The 15,133-nt window shown below is 35.1% G+C and overlaps 2 protein-coding genes across 3 annotated transcripts in view; one reads left to right on the forward strand and one right to left on the reverse strand.

Moving 5' to 3' along the window:
* LOC129004612 (importin subunit beta-1-like) overlaps positions 1-13,073 on the reverse strand; it is a 34,338-nt gene extending 21,265 nt beyond the window's left edge. The window contains exons 1-6 of one of the 2 annotated variants that reach the window (XM_054433144.1): positions 12,913-13,072; positions 8,131-8,189; positions 6,183-6,365; positions 3,467-3,667; positions 1,820-1,972; positions 612-761 (exon numbers count right to left, since the gene is read on the reverse strand). In XM_054433144.1, the coding sequence (XP_054289119.1) occupies positions 612-761; positions 1,820-1,972; positions 3,467-3,667; positions 6,183-6,365; positions 8,131-8,189; positions 12,913-12,982 (816 nt within the window). In that variant the 5' untranslated portion in view covers positions 12,983-13,072. Of the gene's footprint in view, positions 1-611; positions 762-1,819; positions 1,973-3,466; positions 3,668-6,182; positions 6,366-8,130; positions 8,190-12,912 lie in introns of both variants that reach the window. The other variant, XM_054433145.1, reaches the window with a different exon arrangement.
* Positions 13,074-14,732: 1,659 nt separating this feature from the next.
* On the forward strand, positions 14,733-15,101 carry LOC129004680 (uncharacterized). Its single transcript, XM_054433240.1, has one exon. The coding sequence runs from the start codon at positions 14,733-14,735 to the stop codon at positions 15,099-15,101; it is 369 nt and encodes a 122-aa protein (XP_054289215.1).
* Positions 15,102-15,133: the final 32 nt, after the last annotated feature.

Here is a 15,133-nt window from a genome sequence, read left to right on the forward strand (position 1 = left end):
GACAAAATCATGGACATCTCCCGTGGACGATTAGACGTTACAGTATACAGTAGAACCTCTTTAATCCGAACTAATTGTGACCGGGGGTAGTTCGGACTATTGAATAGTTCGGATTACAGAACATACTGTTGTTTTTACATAACAATAGCTAAAACAAGGCTAAAATGGATCGTAATTGCTATGGGAAATGTTAAAAAATGCTTTACAAAGTAAAATACAGTGTTTATTTAATAAAGTAGTAAAAACAGTGAATAAACAGAACTGTACATTAAATAGCCTATACAATATAAATACTGTACTGTGTATAGAGTACACCGAGGTGTTCGGATTAGTGGACGTTCAGATTACAGGGGTTCGGATTAAAGAGGTTCTACTGTGTCAACAACTCCCAAGATTACGGAAACATTATCATTGTCATGCCCGATCGCGGTAATAATATGTCCAATCACGCAATCTTCGGAGACGTGTTTTAAGTGTTTTATTGATAACGTTCCAGTAATCTGGCTTTTTCACTAATCTGGCAGTATCACGGTCCCATATCTGCCGGATTACTGAGAGTCTACTGTATGCAGTAATGCATTGTAACTGTTTTAGTTTAAGTTGTGACTTACAGGGAAGAGTGCAGGGCCCATGTAAGGTTCCATGTAGTGGTAGTACAGAGACATTATCTTGACTAGACATTGTAAGGCGGCCACCTTGATCTGAGTGTCCGGGGACTGAGTAGCTTCACAGACCACCTCCATGATGTAGTTCCTCTCCGACTGTAAAAAAAAAACAACACAGTGTAAATAACCGGTGAAGAAAGTAGACACAATATTGAGTCTCCAAATATACAATTAATTGATAAATGTTGGCTGAACATTAAAACCAATGTCACTCGCTAAGTATCAAAGTTTTTCAACACAAGACAACTAAGGACATACAAGGATTTTGTACTGATAGGTCTAACGGCAGCTTACCTTACTGACGAAAATACATGAAAATGCACAGATATACATAGGCCTAACCCATAGGATTTTTTGAGCTACTAACTCATTTTTCAGTAGCAGAATATGTACAGGCCTACTGAAAAAGGAGTTTTACAAAAAAATTATCTGTTTATTTTAGCATGTTCATCTGTATTTTCTTCAGTAAGGTAAGCCTGCTGTAAAACCAATGATCCTATCCACTACCAAATCCTTTAAAATTCTGCCCTAAAGCCATGTTTGTTACAAAAAAAAGTCATAAACTTTAAAAGGACATAAGCTACATGAATGAGCATTAAGGTGTGATACAAGTGAAGAAGCATTTTCTTTTTTGGTTATCAATACAATGGCAGGTAATAGAGATAAAAAATGTTATGAATATATTATTTTTAATGGATTCTTTTAGTTTTGCACTGAAAAAAGTTGGTGCGATGAGAAAACGGTATTTTACCGCAGCACATTCCGGTCTGTAGCTCTATAGGATTATACATTTTGTTTAAACAGACCACAATTTTAACATCAGAAAAGATGTCTACTTTACAATGGGGTATTTGTTTAATGAGTTTAAAACCTCTGAAATTTTGAATGTCATATCATTTATGGTAACTGGCCAAGTGGACACAGCTCGATATAAAACTTTATAAATCACAAATTCCCAACACAAAAAACTTTCAAGTCTCACTAACTCACTAATCTTTTAATATGCACTACTTTCTTTGATAACACAACTATGTAGGGCCTAGTGTGATGGAAACAGAAGTAGGTATGTTGCAACCTAAGTTTCACCCGTTAGAAAAATGTAATAAATATAAATCAACATAGGCCTACATGTCATTTCATACATGTACACTTACCTCTTTGTCAAAGTTAGCACGGGTAAACTCCAGTGAGTTGAATAGCGCAGTAGTAGCAGCCAGTCGAACATGATTGCTAGGCTCCAACGACCGCATGCCGTGAATAATGGCTGTTAAAATCTGGTTGGACTGAGAAATCAGCACATCTTGCTCCTGTGAGAGGGAAAGAACGTAAGAAAATAGGCCACACAAGAACAAAATGTTTCACTGAATCTTAATTTGATGATAAGTAGGCCTATTATTCAATAATGAAGAATCAAAGCTTAGCTTAGTATATACAGAATTATTGCATTGTCTCAATAAAACTCAATAAATGTCAATACATGTGACAATTGAATGGTAATATAAATTAGGCTAATAAAATGTGTTGATAAAACTGTTCTAAGCTAAAGGAGTACTTTACAAAACTACAATTAAATAAAAGGCTTAGTTGACCAAGCATTTTCCAGTTTATAATATTAGCTAAGATAAGATAAGCTAATGTTTGATCTGTGTAATTAGGCCTATCTATATATTAATAGGCAAGCATGTTTCTTTAAAACCTTTTTTCTCAGTGTGTGTGCACGAAGGGAAAATCTACGCATACTGTTGGAAAGACATTTTCCTGTAGATGTGCAGAATCCCTTAAGCTGGGTTTTCCTAGGCGCGTAGTCGGCCAGCGGAGAGAGGAACGCGGAGAGCGGACTCAGCTTGTCTTAGGCAATTTAATGTTACTGTTTTCCTAGAAGCGGAGCGGAATGCCATGTTAATTTCAATTCCGCTCTCCGCTGTCCGCTCTCCGCTGGCCGACTCCGCGCCTAGAAAAACCCAGCTTTTATAAAAAATAAGCTAAAATGGATTTTAAATTTTGAAAAATTAACATGTGCTTTATGGGTTGCGAAATAACAACGAAATATAAACAGAAAATCAAAACAAATGGAAGAAATTCCAATCATATGTTTTATGTGTAGTGTGAAAATAGAGAATTAAACATTACATATGTTTGGTTGAGTTTTCGACCATTTGACGAAGTTCTAGACGACCTCTAGTTTAAATTAAACAGCTTGTAGCTTGCAGGCAGCGCACACTGTAAAACCTCAGGGCAACATAAAGAGGACCTTTTTCATAAAGATTATAATGGTTACCGGTAGTTGTAAATTGTTAAGTTTTTTAAATGTTGACTAAATGTTCTCTTTTTTTTTTATTTATTTTTTTTTTATTTTATTACAATGCTGCAAAACAGGATAAACCCAATTACATTGTAGCATTAATATTCGAACATCAAAATCTTGACATGCATTATAAATAATAAATATGGTAAAAGTTCATCTTGCTGAATAAATTATAATTATTAGTGTAATCACTCACAACAATACAATATATGACAAAAACGGACTAATATCAATAAATAATGTACAAATAAATATCTTAAAAAATAACATTGGCAATTATTTAAATATCTATAACAACAATAACAAATTAAATAAATAAATTTTAGGGTAGACAATTTGTGCCAGTTTGGTCATAAAACTGTACAAGCATTTATAATATGGTTGATTTGTTTTGTTAAATAGTTAAAAACAAAACAAAACAAAAACACCGTCTGCAACTTAGCGAAAATATCTTTGCAACTGTCTCTCTAGCCCATAAGAGAGTGTGTTTACTCACAATGTCTTGACAGATGTAGCCGATGGCCTCTAGTGTGGCCTCCTTCATCATCTCAGTGCTGCCTCCGCTGATGACGTTGTTGACCAACAGACTGATAAGGTCCGGCCACTGTCCAGCTGGTAGCTCGGCCACGGCCACGTACGCGACACACTGTGCCGCTGAACTTGGTCTGTTGTTCTCCGTACCCAGGGCTCCGACGATCTGTCAACATATACAAGTAACCATCAGACATTTTACTTACTGGGTCATTGGACCCTCAGGAAACAATCAGAGAAAATTCTTGGAACATTTGAAAACAAGATTCGCGCATATACCTGGACAGGTTTAGGAAGATGGCACTTGGAGAAGAAGGACGAGATTAATGTATACGAGAATTATATCAAGAACCAGACATTGAAGGAATGATAAAAACTTATTGACTAAATTGGTTGGGTCATTTGTAGGCCTACCCTATACAAGAAGTGTAATGAATTGATCAATTTAAGTGTGCGGGAAGGAAAACAAAGAGGTCTAGAAAGACCAAGAATGAGTTAGAATAACAAAGTTACTTAAGACCTGAGAAGGCTCTACTCAGCTATAAAGGTAGCAGAAGACCCAAGAATGTGGAGGCAATACGTTGGCAGAGTCAAACCAGCCTGGTTTTCAATGGAAAAAGGTGTTAAGTGATGAAGTGAAGATATGAGTTATTGAGATATATAGAGAGATTAGTTCATGGTAAATAGGCACTGTGAATAGCAAGTAATATAAAATACCCCCACAGCAGCAAACCTGCAGACTAAGTGAATTTCCATTTGCCTGATTGAATTTACGCTAAAATGTCTCCCTACCAAACATTTTTTCCCTATTTAAATAGAATTTGTTTAGCAAGTACTCTTAGGTTTGCTGCAACAGGGAGGGTTAAAAACTTTTTTTGTAAAATGTTAATAGTTTGGTAAGAAATAAATGTATTTTGATCTCAAATTTGATCAAAATATGTTCACAAGCAAACTACAACAGTTTACTTATTCTCCATAAGAAAAACATGGGAATTTTTAATTTACCATTTTTTTTATTTTCTCCGTAGCCATTAGCCGCATAATAACACTTCAATATACTAAACTATTTGTTTTTTTAAGCTCTACAAAGTGGTTTGGAAATAGATTGCTAAATTTTATGTTTTTTGGGCCAAAAATTGAAAAAACCCAAATTGAAAATTTTTTACCCAATAAAACCCCCTCATAAACCCCCGTTCCCATAGTCTGATCATGCTGGTTCGCGAATTTGTTTGAATAAGTGTAGGTTTACACGTTTATACCAAATATCATCAAAATCGGATCATTTCTGCTCGAGTTATTGTGCTAACGGACATATATAGGCCTATATACTAGCAGAGTACCCGTCCTTCGTACGGGGTTGGCATTTAAGTATAAAATGCTTATTGCAGTTATACTCAAGCTTTGCGTGTGCAATGGGTTTGATAAAATTTGCTTCTTTAAATTTATGGTATACTATAGTATTACACATCTAGGCTACCATAGCCATAATGTTCTACCACTTCATCCAAACAATAAAGAAAAATAAATTATTAAAAATTTGCATATCACAAATTAATCATGAAATTTAAAATATAACTTAACTGTAAAAAATCCTACTTTGACAGTTCTCATTGCGTATCACGGGGGGTTTTTTTTTGCTGCTTAGTTCAAATTAGCTGTTTTCATAAATGCAAAACAAAATATTAGTGCTGCACCCTGTTGGTAAATCTTATAACTTTTTGATGCTTTTGCATAGAACCAACTTTTTTAGTTGACACAGCTTACTAAATTCTTTAATTCCCTTTAAATATGAATAGGCCTACTCATAAGGTTAACATGGGGAACTACAGATCCATTGGGGCGGAGCCCGAGAGGATTTTTGAGATAAGAATATGCCTATATGTTAATCGGGATAGTGAGCCATCATCATGCCAAATGTCAGCCTAATCCGCCAAGTAGTTAATGCATGATTGAACTTCAAACAAACAAACAAACATACACACATACAAACAAACAGACAAACTTTCACATTTATAATATAAGATATATATAAAAAAATAAAATATACAAAAAAACTGCAAAGTATCCCAAATCTCATAGCCCCAAAGCCGTGTTTACACAGTCAGTTGGCAAGCAGGTTATCTGCCTAAGGTAACTTGGAATACACTTGCCTAGGCTTATATTAAATCGGTTGCAAAAATTAACTTTTTTAACAAAAGAAAGCAACTTGATTTTACAAGGGATACCACTGAAACCAAAATAATTTTAAGCTTCGTAATCTTCTCTGTCCAACTTTTAACAATGAAGACACTCATCTCTTTACTGGTTGAATACAACAAGCAAAGTTAAATAAGTCTAAAATTTATGGTAGGGCCTAATGAGCAACTAAAAAAGTGTACAATAACCTTCAAAAACGCCTAACCTATAATATATTGTTCTACGTTACTTGCTTGACTCAGCGAAACAGTTTACAATCTTCTCTCAGCAAAAAAAAAAAATCAAGTTAAGTTACTCTTAGGTCTCTGAATTGACAATCATCTCTGAATTATGTTCTTATGTGGTGAAGTATTCTAAACAAAATGCCTTACTCAAATCTATTTTTGCTTTGATGAATGATTCTTGTATTACAAGTTTAGAGACTAAAGCCATGCAACTACAAAAGCTCTTGTCTTAAAAAGGAATTGCTTAAAAATCATACTTACATTCTTTTTAATATACAGTCTGACATCTTCTGGGAATGCCAGCCATCGTTGTTGGTATTGTAGTTTGACTGTTTGGTCTTTGGAAGTGAGGGTATTTTTGAGTTGAAGACCCGCAGCCATCCTAGCAACTGGGCTGTTGCCCCCATGGTGTAACACATCGGAAAGTGTTTTGACAAATTCAGGCTGAAAATTTAAACGCAGAACATTATGTTATGCATTAGCGGTGCATGTATCAAACAAACCAAGGAATTACCCGTTATAGTGAAATAATTTAACTGTAGTCTGCTGACCAATTTCATTGGTAGCACTAGAACTCAAATTCATTACGTTGCTGCCAAGGATATGTAGGCCTAGTCAATCAAGCTACTGATTTAACACACAGCCTGTGCTAAGTCTTTATATTACAAACATTTTGGGTACTTACAAATCTGTAGCCTATACTATGCCTTTTTTAAATATGGCGCTTTATATAAATGTATTTTAAATTGTGTTCTTTAAGGTCTAATCAGGTATTTAAGTAGGTATTCTAAAGATTAAAAAGATAACATAAATAGTAGAAAATCAAGAGCAAAAATCTCTTCAAGGGACGATCCATAAAGTATTGTAAGTTAAAATACCCCCGCTGCAGCAAACCTGCAGACTAAACAAATTTCCATTTGTCTGAATTGATTTTAAATTAAATCTATGTAAATAACATTAGGTTTAAAAACAAGTACCTAGGTTTGGTGCTACACGGAGGGTAAGCGTGTTTTAAGAGATTTAATTATTATATACTAAGCTATTAAAATTTTACTAAAAATCACACTTTGTTAGTTTACCTGTAGCAGCAAACCTAGGTAGGCCTTCTCGTTAAACCTAAATGTTAATTTAATAGATTTAATTGAAAATCAATTCAGGCTAATGGAAATTCGCGTCGGCAGGTTGCTGCAGCGGGGGTATCTTTTTAAATTCCTCACAACATAGGCTACAATATTTTTAAGTTTTTGACTCTTGAGCTGTGATATTTATTTGACTTGCATGTGTAATTAGACCTACCATCTTTTAGTTTGAACTGTACTTGTAGCATTTTAAACATAGTAGAAACTAATTATTTATTTATTTTAGAACTGTCGAAAGTTTTGTAGGAACATGTTGATTGTATTTGTAGCGCTTTGTGATATTTCGTGCAGAATGTGTTGTTTAACTGACGATTCCAAATGCATTTAATGTTCAAAGGAAAATAAATATTCTTAGTCTTATAATTGTACAAATGTAGGGTAAAATCAATATCTGTATATTTTTATTTTATTAAAATTTTTAATTTTATAGTCACTACAAACATTAGGATGTGGAAGAAAATAATTCATTAGCAAAAAAATGCCAGCCGAAGCCTGTGTTACACGTCAAAAATTCATATAGGCTAGTCATTTTTGTAGAATTTTTGTTTGGGATCCTAAATTTTGAACCAGCGTTGGACACTCCAAAGTCAACTTATATTTTCCCCTCAAGTGTTTATTAAGTCATCTTACAGATAGTTACACCTCTGAGGTGGAGTTGATTACTCATACCGTCTTAATCTATGGTAAACCTACTTATCTTGTATGGGTAAGCACTTAAAAAAAAACATTACCTCTCACTTATTTCAATACACATATAAACTTACACAAACTATTACTAGGCCAGCTTGTTTTAACTTATTTAATTAAATTATCTTTGTTACTCTTTCTTTTGATACATTTAATTACATTGTATTATTATTTATATATTAAGACAATCTATTTAAAAATGAAACTACCCTATTGCACTATAAAATGTTTAAAGGGCATTAAAGATTCTTATTCTTCTTGTTTACTTGCAAAACTAAGACATTTTGGTCTACTGAATAGGCTATAGTTGGCAGAGTACATTTTCTTAAATTTAATAAGTTAATTCATTTTACAATCTATTGAACACTAAACTATATAATTACCAGATTAGTCTGAGCAGCTTGTTCCAAATAGCTCTGGGCAGCCTCCAACTCATTTTTATCTACAAAACAGAAGTTGCTGTTAGACAAAATACACTAGAACCCCTGACCGAATTTGGATTAACCGAAATGTTCTATAAAATAATATAGGGCTGTAAAATGCTTTAATAACTTCAGTTGTCTGGTTTAAAGTATTTTCTATCCCATTGTAAAATTTTTGTAGCTGAGATAAAACACTGAATTATACAGGGTGTCCCGTAAGTAAACAGCCAAACTCCGGGAAATGGTTCTATGGGTCAAAATAAAGAGAAAATCGAAAATAGCATATTTTTTTTCAAAATCGCTTTGTTAACCAGATATCCGCCATTTTTTTATTTTTTTACAAAAACATTTTTATTTTTGAATTTTTTCAACAGATTTTTATAAAACTTGGTACGTAGGTTAAAGTAGAAAAGACTAGCCTAATTTAAGAAAAAAAATTCATCTTGATTCAATGAAAAATTTCTAAATGGCGGCCATTTTAATTTTTTAAACTTAAATTACCGGTACTCAAAAACGGCTTATTATGAAGAAATGTCAAGAACACTTTTATTTAGAATTTTTAATTCCCTATCAAACGAAGATCAAATAAGAAATAGCTGAAATATTAGTTGTAAAATGGGGCAAACCTGACTAGCTTCTGCCTTATTCTACCCCATTTTACTATTAAAAATCGTAATAATTCAGCTATTTTCTATTCGATCTTTTTGAACTTGGTATCGTTTGATGGGGAATTAAAAATATGTGTTTTAACCCAAATATAAGTGAAGAATGAGTGTGACAGTTAGTAGTTAATATGTTAATAACATATGTCTTGGTGTTACGTTTTACATTTTGGATTGAGTTTTTGTTTTAAAATGAGAATACACCACCTTTAGATGTACAATAGGCCTAGTTATTTAATAATTAACCTAATGACAGTGCCGAGCAGGGTTGCTACCTTAGGGAAAAATCGGGACATGGCCCCTTTTCCCCTCGGATTAACATAGGCTTAAACGCAGGCATAAGGTACCGAAATCGGGACTGTAACGGCAGAATTGGGACGGGTGGCAACCCTGGTGCCGAGTTTTTTTTTTTCAGTTTTTGCTGAACTTGTTAGGCCTAAATGATTTTTGTTGTGGTGTATCCCAGAACCAAGCCACATTTTTCTCAGTGAGAACTTGTCGAGAAGGAACTATCAACTGAAGCATCTGGTATAAACTTTGATAAAGTACCGTAGATTGTGGATGTTAGCCTCCGGATTGCAAAATAATATTCTGTATGGTAATATGAGGAAGACAGAGCTTGATCAGTTCAAACTCAGTGAATCAGTGCTTTTCATATTCAAACCAAGTGTTGGCTGAGAGCAAAAATAGTTCAAGTTGGCCCTGAACCATGATCGTACCAAATTCAGACAGGTGATGGACGAGAATACCGAAGAAACTCATGGATCATAAGACAAGACGTAAGTCATTCAGAATCTCCCATCATGTGAACGAAAGTCAGTCGCCCAGGTTAGAATAACATTTTAACAATGACTCAGCTTCTGTTGTAAGAAGCGGCGAGAGGATTAAAAAAAAAACAAATAATTTTTACTTGTGAAGGAGGGATGACAGTCACTTAGTAGTTAATATCATCTGAATAACTTACCTATGTTAATAATTGTTCAACACATGACTTGTGTTATTGTTCACATTTTGGATTGTTTTTGTTTTAAAATGAGAGCACGCAACCTTAAGAAGTTCAGTGTAGGCCTAATTATTTAATAGGTAAAATAACTTAATCGAATGACAATGAGTGTACGGAGTGTGATGCCTTGTGCAGGTTTTATTAATTACCTACTGTAAGACCAGCTGTTTCATTAGTCATGACCATTATTTAATGAAAGCCCAATGATCAAGGGCAGCTGGGTCCAGTTTCCAACCATCAAAATGCTAACTTAAGCCTGGCCTAACTTAACTCACTTTTCTCAGGATCGAACCGGCGACCTTTTGACTACCGGTACTAGGCGAGCACTAGCCTATATCCACTAAGCTACCCAGCTATTTATTGGACTAGACTGCCAATATTGTATTGTTGCTGTGTATTGTATTGATGGAGACCTTAAGCTGTGTTTACACTATACAACTTGTTTTACAAACTTTAGTTTGTCAAACATGTTTAACTTAAGTTAACTTAAACTTAGTTTAACTTTGTTTTAAGTACCATAGTATGAAATATGAAGTGAAGCGGAAATATGAAATATGAACTTAACTAACTTAATGTTGTAAAACAAGTTGTATGCGCCATCCCAAAAACAATGATGGCTAAGAGAGCTCGCCCAAAAACTTACACAGTTATCATTAACTTAAGTTATTGCTATAAGGGGCGAGGATCGTGATCTATTATTGGCAGGCTGTTTGTGCCGTGATTTCCTGTGATAGAAAGACAAGGGCAAAGCGTCGTTGGGTGGTAGGTTTGTCACTGCAAGCTATAGGATTAACTTAAATACAGTGGCAGTGAAATGTTACGAGATTTTGAACAAGATAAAAAGAGTTGTTGGCTAGGGAATTGAGGACTGTTGGTAAAACTTTTTAAGAATGGCAAATGTAGACTTTTGTCTGGGCTATGCCTACTCATGGGAGCAAACTGATCTAGATCCCAGATAGCAAAACCGATGTGGGTAAACATGTTTGTCATTTCCGAAATGGGTAGGCTAAGTAGGGAACGCTGCAACTTAACGTAAAAAGGTACAGTTTTTTTTACTGGGCTAAGTTAAGTTCTAAGGCTAATTTACGCTAAGTTACAATTGTGTTTTTTAGATATGGTAAAAAAAGGAATTAAGTTAAAGTTTAACTTACTAACCTAATTGAATCTATAGAATATTTTCAATCGATAATAAGTTAGCGTAGCCCAGTTAACCTAAGAAACTTTACCCATAAGTTATAAGATAAGGTTGTACCAACACTATTTTAAGGTTGTACAACATCCTTATTGTAGACCTAACTTAAGTTACAACTTGAAAGTTACCGTATTGTATTTTTTTAAATGTTTTAACCCTCCGAGTGTCATGCGTCGCTGCAGCGACGCGTAACACACTTTGTGTAGTGTCAATTTTTTGCCTAAACTATTAGTGTTTGTGTAGTGAACACTGTTTACGGCGAAGGCTCTATGACTGACAAAATCGGATTGAACTGGATCGAGTTAGGTATCGTTCTTTTCATTAGATTCTAAGCTTTCTCCAGAGGTCTGTCTCTAAGCGCTTTATGTTCTCCGAGCCGATCGTAATTGTAGCAGACAGCTGACGTGCGTATTTGTAAACAGGTTAGTTAACCTCGGACCGATGACTGATGTGTTTTATTATGTTTATCATTGTTTTAGTGTTAAAAATCAAAAGTAGTGATATACGTGGTGCATTATAAGAAGATTTAAGTGATTTTGAAGGGCTGGTTGATGATCCTGAAGAAGTAGGTAGTGATATTGATGTAAATTATCAGCCAGATTCCTAGCTATGGTTAGGCTATGCATTCTTAGCTAAACGCTATGTACTGAAATCTGTTTTTTGCCCATAACTTATTTATTTGCAAATCTACTTCCTTATATTATTTATTTGTAATCCTCATAAAATTTAGAACAATGTGGCTATTTTCAAATATTTATAGGCCTATAATTTATACAAATTTTCATTGAGCGCGAACTTATTTTTTTTTCAATTTTTCCAAAATAATTTTTATTTTTACCTAAAAAAAAATTTTTGAAACACATATTCCTTAGGTTTTATGTATGATATTGAAGCCCATGATTTTCCAAACAAAATGGTATATAGAACAGTAGAATTAACATTGTTTTATAAGCTTTTCAGATCCGTTTTAATAAAATCTTGCAAATGCGCCAAAAATAGGCGGACATTAAGGCCTAAACCATGGACACTCGGAGGGTTATTCGATGATCTGTATGAACAATTGTTGACCTTTTACTGTCTTGTTTCTGATAAGCTCGATGCTTGCATAGCTACATTTTTATTTTGATCCATTATGACTGCCCAGACAAATGTTTTGTCTATTTATGTTTTACCGGTATCTAGTTTTATTTTCTTGGTTGAACTTGAACCTCATTTGTTGTTGACTTTGTCATATGCATGTACCTTGCAAATTACGGCAATAAAAAGTTTCTGATTTCTGTTAACCAATTATTAGGCCTTGGCTAAAACTTACTAGCCTAGATCTAACTTAAGTTAGGTCCCTAACTTACCAGTTAATTTGTTATACAACACAAGTTTACAAAACAAGTTGTAAAGTGTGAACAAGGCTTAAGTTAACCCTAAATCCTTACACTAAGTTTAGGCCTAACTTAGGGGCCTACTTAAAGTGTGCACAGCTCACCAGTTTATAAAAATTGATAAACTTAGGCCTTAAAACTCAATAGGAACAGTAGATTGGCCTAACTTACAGTAGCCCATCACAAAACACAACCAAATATGGAATAGGGACACATTCAATTTTACCTAGGTCTCTTGAGCCAATGGCCTTGTACAAGGTGTCATGGCATGTAGGTTTTAGGAAGCACAAACCTAGGCCTAGACGAGTCTATAATATCAATTTTATCTTACATACAACAGAATGTAGGCTAACAAAATTCAGACGCATAAACTCAGGCCGCATGATAGGACTAGACCTACCTTAGAATACTTAATTCGAACATTAAATGGCCTCTAGATAGTCTTCACCCAACCCTGATTACTCAAGTAGGAATGATATGGAAATATTTAAGTAACAAACGAATACATACCTGGAGAAACAGTTTTTTCGAGGATTTGGATTAACTGAGCTGAAGCTTCTGAAGCCATCTTAACTATCATTGCATAAATTTAACAAGAAATAGGAAATTTACACGTCCACAACACCGCAAAATTCATGGACCGGCAATGGAATTGCCTTGAAGGGACGTCATTAGTATTCCTCCGCCAAGAGCCACCTCGTTCTCGGTCTCGTGTCAAGTGCAAAATTTTAAAAATTAAAATTTGTTTCCTAAAATATTATATTAAGAAAAATATTATAGCCCAAAAGTTATATAGAGTAGTTTAACTATGGATTTATTGTACAGTATATCAGAAAAAAATATTTAATGTGATTTTATAGCTGAGTAATGCAAAATAAAAGGGATTTAAATATTACGATTGACACATGAAATAATATAAGTTTAATAACCCCTAGATTCTTTGCCTACCCTACAATCCAACAAAAATGTCAACACATTCAAAAATACAGTAAATTAAGCTATTCTATTATTTGATAAGTAATAATAAATGAAGTACTAATATGGAACTACTTTTATGGGTTGCCTCCTAAGACGGCACTTTCGCGCCATCCACTATCCCCGGGCGGAACTAAGAAAATCGGTGTCTGGCCTATTCAAAAGTCATTTTAATAGCCACAAAATTAATAGTCATAAGACACTACATATAACAACATTATTAAGTTTCTACAGCACAACAAAGCACTAAAATTAACGACGAAGGCTAGGAACCAAAAATATACAAATGCTTGAAATTAGGGTTTTTTCAATTATTATTTATTTACTTAGTATTAGTATAAATCATTCGTACTAAACAATAACTGCATTCAGATGCAGTTGTAGTAATAGAGATCGATGACGCATTGTAGGCCACCAAAAATAGAGAAGCAGGAAGCAGGTAGTGGAGGTTGAAGGTGCTCGCTCAGAAGAGCTTAGTTTGCGACATGGGGTTCGTCAAGGGTCTGTGCTTGGTCCTCTTATCTTCGTAATTCTTGTCAATGATTTAGATCTTCAGGGCCGCTCACTTTTATATGCGGATGACACTACCCTTCTGGCAAGGGACATAGAACAAATCCGTCTGGACTAAGACGGATTACTTGACGAGGCCAAGAATTGGTTTGTGAGCAACAAGTTGCAGCTCAACGAGGATATGACTCAGTGACTCATTTGCACTATGAAGATGACTGATGCGGGAGCCCCTTGAAGCTCCTTGGCTTCTGGATTGATCCGAAGATGTCGTGGGGTGAACACGCAACTCAGGTCTGTCATAGGCTTTCTAGAGTCCTCTTTTTGCTGAGGAAATTGAAAAAAAAAAATCAGTGGATGTTTTGGTATCGGCCTATTACGCCCTGTTCAACAGTCACGTCTCATATGGGCTAATATTATATGGGGACACTCTTTCAAGAGTCAGAAAGATTCTGCGGCTTTTCAGAAGAGAGCAGTGAGGCTTTCGACTTCGGTAGGCCGCCGAGACCACAAAGAGTAAGCCTCTGTTCTCCTCTCTTAACATTCTTACCATCTTTAATCAATATGTACTTGACATCGTCTGCTACGTTAAGGAGAACATTGGTGATATTTTATACAGCGTGGTGCAACATCAGCACTAGAGGAGCTATCGATCTGGATGTGCCAAGATGCAGACTAGCCAAGTCACTAAACAGCTTCCCAGTTATGGCAGTGAGACTTTTCAATAGACTCCAGTAAAGAAGGTGAACATGCCCAGTTTTGCTATAAATTTACCTTTGTGCCTACCTTGACCTATGGATGTGAATCCTGGACTTTGACCAAAAAGACTCAAAAGTAAGCTCCAAGCAATGGAGATTAGGAAAGTAGAGAACAAAACTAGAAGGGATAGGATAAGGAATGTTGCAATAAGAAACACTTTAGATGTTAAGCTCATAGCTACCACAATACAGGAACAGCAACTAAAGTGGTTTGGGCATGTTCATGGTACGCCCACAACTCGGATTCCGAAGATCATGAAAGAGGTCAAAGTCGAAGGAAAGTGCAAGAGAGGTAGACCGAGAAGGAAATTGGAGGAAGAGATAGAGGACGCTCTGTGTGAGAGGGGCAGCTCCATTCGTGATGTTTTACCACTCACTGCAGACAGAAAGTCATGGAGGCTGAGAGGCACCTTGTATCCTCGACACCAACCGGTAGAAGAGGCAGAATTAATTAAGTAAGTTGCCAATCTCTAGTATTTTTCTTAAAAAAA

Source organism: Macrosteles quadrilineatus, unplaced genomic scaffold (assembly GCF_028750875.1).
Source record: "Macrosteles quadrilineatus isolate MER2022 unplaced genomic scaffold, UCM_ALF_1.0 Scaffold_10__1_contigs__length_6754688, whole genome shotgun sequence".
Classification (NCBI taxonomy): Eukaryota; Metazoa; Arthropoda; class Insecta; order Hemiptera; family Cicadellidae; genus Macrosteles; species Macrosteles quadrilineatus.

What these genes read in the sequence shown, in the direction of transcription:
- LOC129004680 (XM_054433240.1), top strand. Translation starts at nt 14,733, where the DNA reads ATGGAGATTAGGAAAGTAGAGAACAAAACTAGAAGGGATAGGATAAGG.